This window comes from Gigantopelta aegis, chromosome 6 (assembly GCF_016097555.1).
Source record: "Gigantopelta aegis isolate Gae_Host chromosome 6, Gae_host_genome, whole genome shotgun sequence".
Lineage (NCBI taxonomy): Eukaryota > Metazoa > Mollusca > Gastropoda > Neomphalida > Peltospiridae > Gigantopelta > Gigantopelta aegis.
Genome location: NC_054704.1, coordinates 54,625,018 through 54,643,062, shown reverse-complemented (window position 1 = coordinate 54,643,062; position 18,045 = coordinate 54,625,018). Strand labels below are relative to the sequence as shown.

Here is an 18,045-nt window from a genome sequence, read left to right as displayed (position 1 = left end):
TTACTATCCTTGTTCTTGTTAAAATTTCGCACTAACCTCCACTTCCCAAGACACCAAAGTTTTCTGGATTGGTTTTTTTCAAATGTAATATTCATCCCTGTATTACACTTTATTGGCAAGGTCAGGGATTTTTAATCAAGTTGATGATTGTTTGAAGACTTGACAAAAACATAGAGATTAAAAACTATGTCCTGTAATGTTTTGTTTAATTATTATAGTCTACACTAGGTCATATCTGTAGCACATAATAAAAACCATTCTACTGATGTATTACTTAAAATTCCTTTCCTTTCCACTATATTTATAATACCTACATCCTTTTATATTTATTTCCATTTCTTTGCATTCATTTCCCTTTTTTGAGGCTATTTCTCTTTTCTTTACATTATTTATCTTTTGTCTCAATATTATTTTCAATTACTTTTAAAAAGCATCAGTTGATTTTCTTGACATGTATTATTATTATCTCTGTACAGGTTCCTGCCCCGAGGAGACTCGTAAATGTGGTGGCAGCACGTGTCCCCCGTACAAGCTGTGTGAGCAGGATGCACTCGGTCGATACAGCTGTATCTGTCCTAACGCCAAGACTGGAGAGCACTGTGACGAGGAAATAGAGAGGTGTCGACCAACCGACATCAACTGTCAGACAGGTATGTGAAGACTTGACCATTACACAGTTCAAATGTTTGTTTTGTTTAACAACACCACTAGACCACATTGACTTATTAATCATTGGCTATTGGATGTCAAGCATTTGGTAATTTTGACTTGTATGGGCTGAGTTCTACCAGGTACAGAAGGATCATGCTACCTATAGTCCTTCCACCACTGGAAATGCCTTTTTTTCATACTATGGAATTTACCAAAAAAACGTTTTTGTATGAGGATGGGATGGACTATAGACTGGTTTTTGCTCTTCAAATTCTATCAAATGACATCAGAATCCAGTCAAATTATTGCTCTTTGTAATGGTCAGGTGTGGGACGTAGCCTAGTGGTGCAGCCCTAGCTTGATGCAGTCAGTCTAGGATTGATCTTTATCAGTGGGCCCATTGGGCTGTTTGGTGTTCCAGCCAGTGCACCACGACTGGTATATCAAAGGTCGTGGAATGTGCTATCCTGTCTGGAAAAGTGACTATATGTCAAAATTACCAAATGTTTGACATCCAATAGCTGATGATTAATAAATCAGTGTGCTCTAGTGGTGTTGTTAAACAAAACCCAAACCTTTTTATACTGGTGTGACATTAAACACCTCTTTATCCATTTATTCATACCTTCATTTTTATCATTTGATAAGCGTAAGGTTTCCTTTCTTTCACTTATTTTAATTTAGAAATTTTACCTCATCAGATGTTCCCAATTGATTTTGTAAGCTATATAGGGCTTTACTTCTTCAAAGTTAGTCTTTATGGTATTAGTGGCTGTTTAGTAGGAATTCTGTTGTGTCAATTACACATTTTGGCACTACCTATGTGCCTTCAAATTTTTATTTATTTCTGTTTTATTTCTGTCAGTTTTTGTTTTCCGTTTTTACTCCTGTTTCTTCAATTGTTATTGTGGTTCATAAAAAATGACACACTATTTTTCTACCACTAGGAGAAAGGCCAATGACATTCATTGGTAGAAGCTATGCGAAATGGACTCTCGGTCTTCAGACGGACAAACGTTTGACTCTGTCAATGTGGATACGAACTCGCAAGTCAACAGCCAACCTCATGTACTCTAAGGGTAGAGTAGACTACAGCATTCTTGAGGTAATAACTTGTCTTAATCTCATCATTAAAATTGTGGGTTCTTTATTATTTTTATTAAATGTTTACAAGCATGTTTGAAATTTATGGTCCATGTATATCTGTGGCTTGAATACTAGGCACAAATCTAGCATTAGAAAAAGACCAGATTCGTTCTAATCCAAAACATTCTTAGTTCTTTGGTGTGAAACTGTCATTTATTTATATATATATATTACTGATCTTTAATGTAAAAAATGTAAATAAATTAAAAGAAGCACTAAAATTCTTATTTATCCTTAATCAAATGAAAAGTATTGTCTCCTCTACTTAAAAATCCACACTTAGAACATTTTGTATAAAACATTGATATTATATAATGAACAAAAATTAACTCACCTATTATTTCTTTGTGTTATTGAAAATGAGTTTTGTATTGGTAATTTTTACCTGACAGCCTAGCGACGACAATAATACTAATGGATTCAGCAATCACTCTAAAACAGTGCACATATTTCCTGTATATAATGATTCTCTAATATAAATTAATGTTTATGTTTAGATAATCAATGGGATGCTGCAGTATCGATTTGACTGTGGTAGCGGTCCTGGATTAGTGCGAATTCCGATTGACGTGAACGACGGGAAGTGGCATAAAGTGATGGTGGAGCGGAATGGACGTTCGGCAGAACTGCTTCTCGACGAAACATACAAAGCAATGACAATCGCCCCAGGTGGGAATGATATTCTTAATCTCGATACAGACGACATCTACTTCGGCGCCGAAGTGAACATTCTGCACACGGGATACCGCGACATCACGAAAGGCTTCGAGGGCTGCATCAAAGACATTCGGCTGTTTGACATCCCGTTGTTGTTCAGCGGAAGTAATAAAGTTTCCGTGTCGCAGGAGTTTGAACAAGTTGACTTCCACTGTAAAGAGGATCCGTGGCAATACCCTGGAGAAAGTAAGTCTAGAAATGCTGTAGGATCTCAACGTATTTAAGTAGCATTGTTACTTGCATACCTGCAATTGTGTTCTAGTTACTTTAAATAAATATATTAAAATAAATGTTTCTGAAAAACAAATGGTTTCGTTTTAATTATTGATTTCGTAATTAAAAAACTTCATATGATATTTTTCGCTATAAAAATGTATCTCTTAGTGTACAGGTATGGTCAGTAACTATTTGTTTTTACATAGTTAACACAAATAAGATTCCATAATTAAAATAATCAAAATTGTATTCAGTCCAGGATTTGTATTTCGTTGTTTGCTGACTAAAATACATTGCTATAAATTCTTATATTGATTAATTAGTCATTGATATATGATGTCATAAAAAATGTACAAAAAACTTGATATGTTAATGACAAAATTCCTTATAATGATTAATTTATTATTGCAACTGTATTTTAATAGTTTTAACTGAGTTGTGTGTTTTACTCCACAGATATTTGTAGCAGTTTTCCATGCATGCATGGTGGCACCTGCATGTACACGGGTTTGAACTCATACAAGTGTCAGTGTAAGAGCCGTTACTATGGAGACAAGTGTGAGGTTGACAGTGATCCGTGTCAAGACATGCCATGTACTCATCAAGGTAAGGAAATAATGGTATCTAATCGACACAGTTTGAAATAGGTACTTGTCGGGGGTACAATCGTTTGGCAGTTCTAAAAATTGGAATGATTTGAATCCCAAACAAGCAACACAATTCAGGTTCTGACTAGTTTCAACAAATCTCAGCCTGCAGGTTGTGTAATCAGAATTTAAAAAAATATGGATGTTAAGGTATGCATGTGTATCCAGTGCCATGTGTATGAATTTTCATCTAACAACAATGGTGGATACATTTTAACCAACCAACATAGGGCTCTTGTTCCAGTTGTGTGTTCCATTATATGTTATTCAGAAAAATATTTAATTAGTGTTGGTTACTTTTTGTTATTTATGACAGATGATTACATGAATTTGCAATCTGAATGTTTTTCAGGACAGTGTTTGATGGACACGGATATCCCGAATGGCTACCAGTGCCAGTGTCCAGGGCGGTTTCAGGGCAAGAGGTGTGAATATGGCCACAACTGCATTCCCAACCCATGTCAAAATGGTGGCACCTGTATCGAGGGACCAAACTCTCCAATATGTCACTGTATTCCTGGATTCAAAGGTCATTACTCTTTAATATTTTCAGTATTTTTTGAGAACATAAGTCTGTAATACAAACAAATAGTAACAGTTTAGGAATTATTTAGACTGGGAAATAGTTTGAAATATGTCTGTACGAAGAAAACAAACAAAGTATTAAAAAAGGTCTACATTTGATATCATATTTTATTGAGTACCTTTTTTTTTTTACCTGTTTATTATTTGCATCCCATACATTAAACTTTTGTCTCACTCTCCCCACCCTCCACTAAAAAGCAGTAATTATCACTCTATAATGCATATTGAATTATTTTGATTACAGGTACAATAAATTTCTTTTTGAAATGGGCTTTTATTCAACAAATGGTCATACATAACTGCATACCTTTTCTTCCTATTACAGTCAGAAAGAAATTTATACCATAAACATATATATGAAGAGTTTCATCACAAAACGCGATAAACTCCATACTAAAAACCATTGTGCGAACACCACTCAGACACTGGTCACACGTAGACAAACACAAGTTCAAATTCAGTTTTCAGCAAAATGTGATAAGATTGTCTGAGGATATATAGCAGATTGCAGAGAAGCTGGCATAGTGTTTATGGTGGTTTGAAATAAAACGGTTTTAGGATTGGGTGTGTATAGTGCCATTTATTGCGTTTTGCAATGAAACTCTTGACATTGTTCTCAGTATTTAAATTATTATGTATGTGATTTTTTTCATTTAGGTCCTCGGTGTGACCTGACATCCAATATCTGTCAGACCAATCCGTGCCTGCATGGTGGCATCTGTCATGTGCGCAATGGCCAATACTTCTGCAACTGTACGACAGGCGAACTGGAGTCATATGCGAGGAAGTCTACATTCCGTCCATCATATCCTCATCCAGTGGAATCAACATCGAGGAAATTTATGGCATAGCAGGTAATGGGTTAAACTGTGGAATCAGTATGTTATGGACATGTTGTTTAAAATGTATTATTTATTTACTAGTGCATAACTTTTCAGGACTTCTTCTGTCAGGTTTTTTCTTTGATTAATTGATAAATGTTAAATGAATCAAATTTCATTTTTTGTTTATCAAGACAGATTTGAAAAAGAATAAAACTTCTTGTTATCAGATCACTAGAATTCGACATTCAAATAGTTTCAACTCTTGAATTTGACATGTGAAAAATGTATCCCTTTAATACCAATCATATATAACTTTGTTTTATTTCAGTATTATACAGAATAGAATTTAGGAACATTTTTCTCACACTGAAGGCATATGTAACATTAATTCTTTTATTCCATGTGATTAATATTTCTTTATTTTATTCAAGTTTTTGATTGGGCTCTGTAACTAGCTGTACATTAATCAGCTGTCATTGGATAAGGTTCTATTTTTAAAAATGCTGCACCTTTTGGTTAAAATATTTGGTAGTGATAAACAGTCAAGAGGAAGTAGGGTCATTTCTCAATGATAGGTTTGTCATTTAATAACGTGCAATTTAAGAATAACAGAGATGTAACTCGTAGTTATTTAATAACTGTGAAATTTACTATCTAATGTAAAATCAAAATAATAAAGTTCCAAGTTTATTGGTATACACTAGAACTGAAATTTGTTTCAAAAAGACAAATATGTCAGTAGCCATTGAATACATTGGGGTGGGTTTTTTTTCAAAATGTCTATCTTTGAGTTGTTGTTTTTTCAGGCGTTGGTGTGGGATTAATCCTGATTGTGATAATCTTTGTTTCCTGTCGTATCTGGAGGCGCAGGAAGCGTGAACGGCGACGTAACAACATCACTCCAGGCATTGCTATGAATCAGGACGAGATATATTTTCAGGTACATCTTAACCGTTATTTATTTTTTAATATAATATTTGTAAAATTACAAAAAACAATTTCTGACCAGCTATCTACAAGTTCTAAATCAGTGAAATTTGTGTCATAGTTGCACTTGTGAATATTTACGCATGGTTGAAACATAATAAATAAAAATGTTTAAACATATTAATTTTTAATTTTAAAGAAAAACCTTTTGAAAAAAAAACTATAACTTGATTACTTTATAATTATAAATAACTTCACAAATTTTTTTTAAATACAATTTTCTAATTTTTTTTGTTTTGTTGCACCAGATCATTGTAAGGTTGGTAAAGCATTAAATATATTAAAATATTTGTGTGTTTAGGGAATGAAAGGCAATGAGATGAAGCGCTGTAAAGTGAGCAATCCAGAGATTGACATGACGAGCACCATACAGATGCTCCCCCCACCGGTACCCACCCGTCCTGCGTCATACACTCCAAGCACCCACGACTCACTTAACACGCTTAACAACTTCGACACCGTCCGCAACTACGGCAGCGCGGCGGACGAGCTGGAGACGACAGGAATACAGAACCTGCCGACGTTCCAGGAATACCTGCAGACGTTCCACGGCCCCCACAACAACATCCCGCCAGCCCTCGTCCCACTGCTGCCATCAAACCATGGCTCAGAGTCAGATTCCATTCAGAAGGAGAGCTTCGAGTTCGACTACCCAAACATCATGGACAACTATACTGATGGTCAGTTTGCTTTTCTATCATTTTAAGGGGTGAGGCATAGCCCAGTGATAAAGCGCTCGCTTGATGCATGGTCGGTCTAGGATCGATCCCCATCAGTGGGCCCATTGGGCTATTTCTCGCTCGAGCCAGTGCACCATGACTGGTACATCAAAGACTGTGGTATGGTTTATCCTGTCTATGGGATGGTGCATATAAAAGATCCCTTGCTGCTAATCGAAGGTGGGCCCATTGGGCTATTTCTCGCTCTGCCAGTGCACCATGACTGGTACATCAAAGACTGTGGTATGGTTTATCCTGTCTATGGGATGGTGCATATAAAAGATCCCTTGCTGCTAATCGAAAAGAGTAGCCCATGAAATGGTGACAGCGGGTTTCCTCCCTCAATATCTGTGTGGTCCTTAACCATATGTTTGACGCCATATAACCGTAAATAAAATGTGTTGAGTGCGTCGTTAAATAAAACATTTCCTTCTTTCCTTCTGTCATTTTAAAGGTACTGATTCTAAATTATTAGGGAATGTGATAAAAAAAATTTAATGTTAAGGTACCTATTATTTAAACTTCTTGTTTAAGGCCCATTAAAATAATTTTTAAGGCCCTTTAAAATTCTTGTTTAAATCCCATTAAAATTCTTGTTTCAGGCCCAAAACAATCTGAAGCTGGGTCTGAGTCTAGTTAGTATGGTACCAGGTGAAAAAGAAACACACTGAATATATAATGTGATAAAACACACCATGTCTGTGTTGGTATGAACTATAGATCTGGCATCAGACAACAGAGAACATGCACTATATTTTGACAGCACCAGACCCATCTTCAGTGTTTTTTACACACTTGTTTGTAGAAATAAAAGAAAAAAATGATTTTAACATAACAATGACTTATTTCTGTTTTCCAGTTGAGAAAAAACATGCAGCCAAACAGATGCCAGGATTCAGTCCGTCGGCCTCTCACAGCCCGCGAGTCAATCGGCACGAGAGCCCGCGACTCTCTAGGCAAGGAAGTCCACAAGTGGCTCGCCAGGAGAGCCCACGATTCCAGTCACGGGGCAGACAGGAGAGTCCACTTCTACTGCGACAGGATGCAAGCTCCTACAGCAGTTTACCCATATCAGAATCTGAGGAAGATCTAAATGGTGAGGAGTTACTTTTTAATTACAGAATTTGTTGTACTGGAGTGTATTGACAATCTGTTGTTTTATAAAACCATTTTGCTTCCCATTTAAAAATGTATTGAAAACTGATTGCAGTGACTTCTTAATGATGAATATTTCATTTTCTTTTCATTACAAACCTTGTTGATCGAGTGTGTTGGATAGATTTATTTTAAAACATCGTTTTGCTTCCTTTGCTGCAGTTCAAAAAATGTATTGAAAAACGATTGAGTGGTTGACTTTTTAATGTTACGGATTTTAGTTTTCTTTTCATTACAAAATTTGTTAATGAATATATTGACAGATATATTTTAAAACAGCATTTTGCTTCCTTATGCTGCCATTTGAAAAAGTATTAAAACATTATTGCAGTGTTTGGCTTTTGTATATCATTTTAAATGCAAGCAGACTTTGCCATGTTTAAGCAGCTATTCACATTACTGTGAAACATGTATCCAATCCAATAATTTTATAAAATGATGAGCACTTTGCATGGATATTTTAACAATATTGACCTGAATTGCTGGGTGCTTTAAAATCAACTATTTACAAACGATGCCTCACAGCTGGTGCATTCATTGCTACCTTTGTGGAGAAAGTGCTGATACAAGTCAGTCTTTCTGATGCAATTGGTAACCATGTGCTTTAGGGTTTGTCACAGCTACATGCATAATTTGTTAGATGATTTCTTAAAATCATCATATTTTTTCTATTATTCTGTTAATTTTCACATTGAGTCAGTAGTAACTACATTCTACTTTGTTTTAACATAATCTGTTATCTATTAATACTGATGTAATGGGTTTTTATTAAAGAAATTAGGTTCTTTGTTTTTCTTTCTTTCTTTTTTTGCAATAATCCCATTTAAATTGTTAATTTTGGGTGCATTTCTTTCAGCAGGTTTCATATACATGTATCTATAAACTGTTTTTGTGATTCGCAATTTTAAGGTATTTATTTATTTATTTATTTTATTTTATTCATTTATTTTTATTTTTTATTTGTTTCAATTTAAATTATATGAACTACCTAGCTACATTTTTATTTGCACTTAACTCTGTTGGCTGTTGATACGGTACATGACTAACCCGGCACACAATTTAACCATGTTTCTCTCTACTTTTCTTTCTTTGTGAACCTTTTTGCAGCGAGGCGTGGAAAAAAGAAAGGTACACCATAATGTCCTGCTCGTTCTCATCTGATTGGTCAATATCGCAACCTTATTAATCATGCATGTGACCTCATTTCATTTGCAGCCTGTATTCGGTTATGCCATGTCAGCGTGCCTGTACTGTCGTCGACATGCTTTGTCCGTTAGTCCTTCGTGGTACATGCACTGCTGATTTTTACATCCGTTGTCTGCTCATTTTGTTGCTTGTTTGTAAGGTCACTATACATTGTAATGCAGTCTTTCTTTGAGCTTTTAAAGTTTCACTCACTTTTGTTTAGAATTTGTCTTGCTCTCTCTCTCTCTCTCTTTTTTTTTTTTTTAAGCCCAATGAGATGCACAATCATATGGATAGCTACTTTTGTTAGCTTATATATGTGGTGCATACACCAAAATAAAGTCTCATTAACAACAGTACATGCATAAAACATAAATGCTTGGCCAATAATATTAATAGAAAAAAAAAATGGGACTAGCAGTTGGATAATTTAGATACAACAGAAAACATTTTTGATCCTTATTCTTGGTAATAACGAGAATAACCAACTTACTACAAGGAGTTACAAATTATCTGTTCCTCATAAATGAATGAATGTTATAAAACACTTGCCAGAGGCTAGGGGTTACAACATTCATTCACTCGGGACAGATAATTTCTAATTCCTCAAAGCTTGTTAGTTATTCTTTAAATAATATACCGGTAGTATTTCGATCCAGTCTGCAGAAAAATTGTTCAATAACTGGGCTCATATTCATCTCAAGTGTGTTACTCCCCTTGCTTTGAATTCAGTATGCCAATAAAAGACATTTTAATTGATTATGACAGTAGTAGCTACCCATTTGTGTATTAAATATGTGTCTTTACGCATATAATTGCCATATGAATGCAAAATTAAATATGAGAACATTGAGACAAAATATGTTGATATGTTTCATATGCCGGTAGTCAAGATATTTTTCTACAGTTTCAGCCATTTCTGTAAACCACACCTCACCCCTCCATCACCCATCACTAAAAAAAGCAAGACACATTGTTATATTATTTCAAATTTAAATAAAAATGTGTAAATGTCTGAATTTATAACAGGAACATTAACAGCAAGTAAAAGAATTGTTGTGATCTGTATATATGTATGTTATATGTATAATGTAATCAAGTTTATTACTTTACTTTAACAGCATCCCATTTAACATTAAATTTGAATGTAGGATTTTGGGGTTTATTTACATAATATTTATGTATGTACTTGTAATTATAAATTGGCGTTGGAAAACCTAAACCACTAATAAAGAAAATGCCAGTTTATTCAGCAAAATATTTTCTCTCTTTTTTTTTTCTCTCTTTTTTATTTTATTTATGTAGTATTCATTTGTTTTACATATTTTTTTATTTTTTTTGCTTAATCCTTTGTTTTGCACTGTTGTATTATTTAAGATGAAAATTTATCCTGGACAGAGACAGACATGTGTGCACACGCACAAACACACACACATACATACTCACAAACACACTCACATACATACTCACAAAACGCTCAAACACCTGTGGGTTGAGACTGAAATGTTTTTGGATTAAAATTGTTTATGATCATAGTAACTTATAATTTGGTGTACAGTTTTTATATTGGGACAAAGTTATAAAAGTTAGATAACTCCATGTCATTTAGAAGTAACAAAATGCATACATGTATCAAGTAATAACAAATACTTATTATATACATGTATTTAAATGACATGCATTTGTTTCATCGATACATTCATTTATCTTGTATGGTAAATTAACAGATGACTAAAAATAATTACAGGAAATTAACATAAACCATTATTGCATGGCTTTGCTTATTCAGAGTTCTTTAAAAAAGAAGTTACAATATTTAATCTTGCAGCATGCAAAATATTTATAAATTTATTTATTTTTCTTCAATGTCTGTTTAGTAGTCATTGTGCTTAATACAATGAAAATAAGTGAATTTTTGTTGTTGTTGTGTTTTGTTTTTTTAACTATTTTAATTTAAATGTTATGCCAATTACCCATAAATGATATTAAAGGGGCACTAAGACATATTTTTTACTATTATAGCTGTTTTTGCTAACTTAAATCATACTTTACTTAGATTTTATGGTTTAGATTATCAATTTCCATACATTTGAAGTGTTTTTGGTCATCCTTGTGTTTTAACATTACAAAATGCATTTCTCGTATTTTTTAAAATGCATATGCGTCTGAGAAGTAACAGTTATGGAGTCGAGTTTTAGTCTATGTTTAGAGGGTATTTCACCATTTCAAAGTCACAGACTCATGTTTTACTTAATTGTAACATTATCCAAATGTGCCCATTGGGCTGTTTCTCATTCCAGCCAATGTACCAAGATTGGTATATCAAAGGTCGTGGTATGTCCTACCCTGTCTGTGGGATGGTGCATATAAAAGATCCTTTGCTGCTAATTGAATGTTTTATTTAACGATGCACTCAACACATTTTATTTACAGTTATATGGAGTCAGACATATGGTTAAGGACCACACAGATTTTGAGAGGAAACCTGCTGTCGCCACTACATGGGCTACTCTTTCCGATTAGCAGCAAGGGATCTTTTATTTGCGCTTCCCACAGGCACAGACCATGGCCTTTGTTGAACCAGTTATGGATCACTGGTCGGTGCAAATGGTTTACACCTACCCATTGAGCCTTGCGGAGCACTCACTCAGGGTTTGGAGTCGGTATCTAGTTTAAAAATCCCATTCCCCGACTGGGATCCAAACCCAGTACCTACCAGCCTGTAGACCGGTGGCCTAACCACGACGCCACCGAGGCCAGTTAAAAAATATTTAAGAGTCCAGACTCAATCTCAAATGACTTCACACGCATGCAGTTTGTATGGCATTGCCATGGCGTTACTGTCTCAGACTCAATTAGAGTCTCGAGTCTAGACTCTAAATGTTTTATAAGCACCAGGCTAGGTATAGTATTTTGGATGTGCTTGATAACAAAGGGAATCTTCAGAAACAAACGTAATAATAAATTACTTAGATTTAAATCTTAAAGCTACGTTTAATTTTTGGCATCTGTCATGAGTGTTAGTAATCTTTCTTGTCATGTTATCTTTCACATAAACTTTTGTTTCATCCACAGGTGATTTGTTTTCTTAATGTTGAATTAGATGGAATGAACACAATTTAAAAAGTTGAAAAATTAAATCTTTTGAGAGTAGAGTCAAATCTTTAATGATATCACACATATGCCTTTTATGTAACCATGATGTTAAAAGTCTTTTAAAAAGTTTGTTTTGTTTAATAGCACCACTAGAGCACATTGATCATTGGCTATTGGTCACAGGGAGAAAACCCGCACAAATTTCTAATTAGTAGCAAGTAGATAGGAGAGCATATACCATGACCTTTGATATACCAGACATGGTGCACTGGCTGGAATGAGAAATAACCCACCAACAGGGATCGATCCGAGCGATTTACCACTGGGTAACATCCCGCCCTTTAAAAGTTTTAAATTATTTTAGTCTTGAGTATAGACTAAAGTCTTATAAGAAAGAAACCGGCCTCGGTGGCGTCGTGGCAGGCCATCGGTCTACAGGCTGGTAGGTACTGGGTTCGGATCCCAGTCGAGGCATGGGATTTTTAATCCAGATACCGACTCCAAACCCTGAGTGAGTGCTCCGCAAGGCTCAATGGGTAGGTGTAAACCACTTGCACCGACCAGTGATCCATAACTGGTTCAAGAAAGGCCATGGTTTGTGCTATCCTGCCTGTGGGAAGCGCAAATAAAAGATCCCTTGCTGCCTGTCGTAAAAAGAGTAGCCTATGTGGCGACAGCGGGTTTCCTCTAAAAACAGTGTCAGAATGACCATATGTTTGACATCCAATAGCCGATGATAAGATAAAAAATCAATGTGCTCTAGTGGCGTCGTTAAATAAAACAAACTTTACTTTTATAAGAAAGAAAAAAAAAATTGGTAAACAGATTAAAGAGACTGTTCTGCCATTGTTAAGATGCATTTGACTAAAAGAAACTTTGTTATGACTATAATTACATGTTAAATTATTTTTTTTGGTTTAGAATATATTTTTTCAGTTGACCTAATGTTTGTAGTAGGTCAAATCTCATTTTATTTCCCAGCATTTTTTTTTTTTTTTTTTACATGCAAAATTATTGGGAGGTAAAATCCAGTTTGAGCTGCAACAAACATCAGGACAAAAATAAGCACATTAAATACATGCAAACTGATATTCTATGTATGAAGGTATATTTATTATGCAGTTTTAGTCAATAAAAATTAGTAGGAAAGAAGTTACAATGGCATCAAACTAGTGGACAGTCTTTTTAAAAGAACCCAATTTGTTAAAACAATTTTAAACTATTTATTTTTACAGGTTATCACTGGGACACGTCAGACTGGGCGCCCAACCCGTCACTGCCCAACATCAGCGAGGTGCCTTCCAAGGAGGTTCCGGACTCTCCCAGCTCCAGCAACCAGAGCCAGGACTCAAACACCAACGTGTGTCCCATCGAGACAGAGCCCGAGGACCACGATGATGACGGCATGATGACGGACGAACCGGACTACGTGGAGGACTCCGAGTACGTGGGCGACTCTGAGTATGCGGATAACGAGTATGACCAGGAGGACCTGCCCCCATGTTACGCGGACCACCCCAACTACCAGCAGATCCTCGCCCTGCAGGACATGGAAGACCCCTACGAGCTGCCCACCAACCTCCAGCTACACCCCAACCACTACCTGCCCAACTACAGCTTCGGCAGCTACATGGGCCAGCCCATCGACATGCCCATGACCGACGAAGAGAACGGCGACATGAGTGACAGTCGCAACGACGACTACGCTGATCACTACGACTACCAGAGAGAGATGCGACCGCTGTCCTCCCTGGTGGCTGGCTACGCGACCGGCAGTGACTGCAACACGGATCACGAGAGGTCCGCCGCGTCCATGTTGGATGATATGAGCATGTCCCATGGAGGCTACACTTCGTCGCACGCGTCGTGTTCCGACATTTCGGCGTATCTGTGCGAAATCGAGGACAGCGAAATAAACGATATTGACAGCGACATTGAGGACCAGTCATCGCAGCGGCTGCTGTCCACGCAGTCACACACGCAGGTGTGACATCATGCGGGTGACGCAGGGATGTGAATGTGGTTCATTGTTGATTGTAGAAAGCTTGTTAGATACGAGCCGTCGTGAACAATGTATACTGTGATGTGGGTTTAGTGAGGTAGGATGTTCTACTGAAAAACGTGAATACGTGGTAAACCATGACATGAGAAGCTTGGCTGTGCAGCCAAAATGTACCCGGTTCATTTGGTGATTATCAGTTAACAGTCCTAGCAATGAATGATGAAGCAAAGATCTGCTGTAAATCAAAAAACAATTCTGTGGACAAAACAAATACTAATACAGTCATTTGGAACCAAATATCTGCAGGAAATGAAGATATTCCTGCAAAAAAACAAACCATAATATATGTTCTCTGTTTGAATCTTTAAAATCATGCCATGTTATGTAGTACCTGTAGATTAAAAGAACATTTCGTCAGTAAATGGAAACCAGGTCAGCAGTTAATGCTGCAGTAAATCACTAAAATAATGTGGAAAAAAAACAACAACATGCAAATCAGCCTGGGCATAGGTTATGTGTATAAGCATGACACCAGAATTGGTTGTGACTTGGTTTATATGCATTTACTCCCATTATGCATTGTAGTTCATTCGTGTGCTGTCACTCATGCTATCAGGTTGTCCATCTTAGCTTGGAAGATTTAGAAGAAATATAATTAATCAAGTTGTTAACATGTGATTTTGTTTGTGATATGTTTCCGTAGACTACATCTATCATTGGCCCAGTGCATGTTGTGCTGTTTTTTCATTGGTCCAATGTCTTTCATGCAGAATCGCTATTGGTCAATTGCTTTGTCATGTTAGGTTGTGATTGGTTCATTGCTTACACAGGTATGTCATGTTGGGCAATGCCTGGGCTATTGTGGTGCTTAATTTATACACATCTAATGTCTTTCACACTACATTGAAAAGTGGATTCAACATAATTTCAACATGATTGGTGTGTCGAACAAAATATGTCTTTGAGTGGTTTTCCTTTTTTTTTCTTCTTCTTTTTTTTTTTTTTTGATCTCTCATGTTATAACATTCCAAATATTGATAACAATTATTCTGGAATTAAAAAACAAAACGCTGTGCACAAATATATGAAGTTGTAATTTCAGTTTTAAATTAAAAATTGCATTCAGACTAGTATGGGTGTTATTATTGTTTTTTAATTTATGGTTTCTACATTTGGACATTTGTTTATCAATTTTTTTTTTTTAATTATTATTGATTTTATTACTTTCATGGGAACATTAAAACCATCATGTTAATAACTATTGTAATTGTCTAACATTATCAACTGATCAGTGGCGGGAGGGGTAGGGTGGGTTTTTTTTAAAGATTTACACTACACATATATCATCATCATCATTAGTCATTTTAATTTGATATATGGTAATTATTTTCATTTTGGAAAACTAAAACAAAACAATTAAACAATGTCACTTTTTTATTATTAGTCTTTGAATCTAATCATGTCCCATAATGCATTTTACAATATGATGAATTAATGTTTCACATTATTAACCACCTACAGTTGTACTAAGTGTACATGTAGGTTTATTTCCTAATAGGTTAAAATCAATGGGAAAGCAAATGTATCTCATCAAATAACTTGTGCCTTTTTGGTACCTTGTTGAGCCTTGTGATGTTGTATATGGTTAATCTGTTTTGTATTTTGTATATAGTCATTGACTTATTCTGGTTGCCAAAATTGTTTTGTTTTTAAGATCATTTTCAGGGAGATTGGTGGGAAAACTGATGTTTTTCTCTACATTGTTGAAAATTATAGTATAAGATACATAACAGTGTGTTTGGTACAATACTACCTAATACGTTTCCTTGGAAAACTTTACCCATTCTTATTTTTTTTATCTAAGGCTTAAGCAAAAATATATCTGTTCTTGGCGTTTTCTACATCTGATGATACTGAACAAGTGAGGATATAATTTTACAATAGCCTTAATAATAAATATGATGCTTACTTAAATTGACAATATTAAAATGGCAGAATTGGCTCTTTTCATTTGTGCTTGTGTTGAAGTAAATGTTATTCAGGGCAAAGAAAACTTATTCTTATGTTTATATATTTGTGCAGTTATGTAGTGTAATATAGTTATTCAGTAGAACATTTGCTCGTGTTTTGACTTGGTTGTATTGTTTTTAATGATTTGTGTCTAGTACAGCATTAATGTCAGCAATGAGCAAGTTGGTGTAAATAGTCATGTATGTGAGTGACAGTTTTCTTCTTGTGCATATGTATATAAATTTTAGGGTTCATACCCATCTTAAATATGACATTTAACATGAGAACTTTTTACTTCTTTTTTTTTCTTCTTTTTATTTAATGGTTAAATTATCTTGGAAAGAATTGGTGCTAAAACCACTTCTTGTTTATTAGTATAAACTGAAATATGTCTTAGGTGTACCCGTTAAAATGCAATGCATGTACTGCGTATCACCATCCAATTTTAATTTAATATCTGAGATATTTCCCTAAATCGGAATATATTGATAAGATATGACACTTTAAATATCAGCCCAGTTCCTTAAATATCTCACTGATTTTATAAAAAAAAAAAAAAAAAAAAAACTTTAGGAAAATATTTGAAACATTTCAAATACTACTTGTCATATTTTTCTGAATTTAGTTTTTGAAAGCCATTAACACTTAATCCCTCTCTATCATCCAAAATTATTATAAATACCTTTTAAAAATAATAAAAGTTTTAAGACAACACATTGTACGATTAAGCCTTGTATAAGTTGTAATGTATGTGTAGTATATATATATGTATGTTTGCTTTTCATTCAGGGTTTTTTTATCCATGGCAGCAGATAACCGCTGCGCATTGTCATAAATATTGTTTTATACTGTGTGTTTATTGTAATCACAATTCTCTGACACAACGGTTTGTTGATTGTTTTGTTTTATGATTTAATTTGTAAATATCTGGAGATGTTTTATTTATTTTACAACCATTAAGCCCTGAATTTGATGTTTGCTTCTTTCTTTTTAGCATTTTATTGTCTAGTGAAACATTATTTATTGTCTCACTTTATGAAATAAAAAGGCAAAATATAGGCATTAAATTTCTGGCAGAGAAGACGGCGGAAGCATCAACTTTTGCGTTAAACATTTTGATAAGTTTTTCACAATCTATTAAGTTCTAGTTCAGTGAAACTTGGTTTATAGTTGCACATACAAATATTTATCAGTTCAGAAAAAATATTTATGGTAGGAGAGACATTTCAGGACTAGCTCTGCGTCAGCAGAAAATTTCGCCAAATGATCTATTGAACTTCAAAAATGGCAAAACCCCAGTTATTTTGTCTCAAAATAACAATTATTTCATAAAATTATTTCGCCAAATCAAACTGAAATTCGCCAATTGCTTTTGAAATTCGCAATTGGTGAATTTGGCGAGTGACAGAGCTAGTCCTGCATTTAATTCTGTAGATTTGTTTTTTCTTTTTCCAAGGCTAAATAGACAGTTGTAATTTTCATTTATTCAGATATTGCAGTTCGTATAGCCAAACAACGCAACCTCTAGCTGATAAATGGTCCATGCTTTTAAAACATGGACTTAAGGCTAAAAGTGGACACAAAAGGCTTGCAGGTTCTACAAGGCATTATAGATTAGACTAAATTTGAGCCCCAAGTGCTTACTACAAAATTAATAACCATGGTGCCCACTTCTTAACTGCAGCAGTACTAGGAAGACTTAATAAAACACACTATCTTTGCTTTTTTGTGTTATTTATCTCACCATTGTTATACGGTTATCATCAGTTGTTTTGTTTTGGGTGGGTTTTATTGTCACAATTGAAGTATAATGTATAATAAAACAGAACATTACATTTTTGTTGTATTATTTCCACCAGTGAATAGGTGGCACCAAAATTTAATGTTGGCAATACTTCCAGAAGGTTATTTGATTGGGGTGGGGTTTTTTGTGTGATCACAATCAAAATTCTAGTATTGTATTATGCATAATAATCAAAATGTAAGGAATGATAAAGTTTTTTAAAAACAAATTATGCATTGACGATTTAAGATGAGATGGAGATCTGTTGCACAAGCTAATTATTGTAATTATATATTTTGTTAAATTTACTTTGGCGTACATA

At 34.8% G+C, this 18,045-nt stretch overlaps 1 protein-coding gene across 3 annotated transcripts in view; it reads left to right on the top strand.

Moving 5' to 3' along the window:
- Positions 1–5,726, top strand: part of LOC121375658 (protocadherin Fat 1-like) — a 183,259-nt gene extending 177,533 nt beyond the window's left edge. For all 3 annotated transcript variants that reach the window (XM_041503220.1, XM_041503219.1, XM_041503218.1), the window contains 7 exons: positions 477–650; positions 1,599–1,756; positions 2,295–2,700; positions 3,187–3,336; positions 3,730–3,906; positions 4,620–4,816; positions 5,593–5,726. In XM_041503220.1, the coding sequence (XP_041359154.1) occupies positions 477–650; positions 1,599–1,756; positions 2,295–2,700; positions 3,187–3,336; positions 3,730–3,906; positions 4,620–4,813 (1,259 nt within the window). In that variant the 3' untranslated portion in view covers positions 4,814–4,816; positions 5,593–5,726. The remainder of the gene's footprint in view (positions 1–476; positions 651–1,598; positions 1,757–2,294; positions 2,701–3,186; positions 3,337–3,729; positions 3,907–4,619; positions 4,817–5,592) is intronic.
- Positions 5,727–18,045: the final 12,319 nt, after the last annotated feature.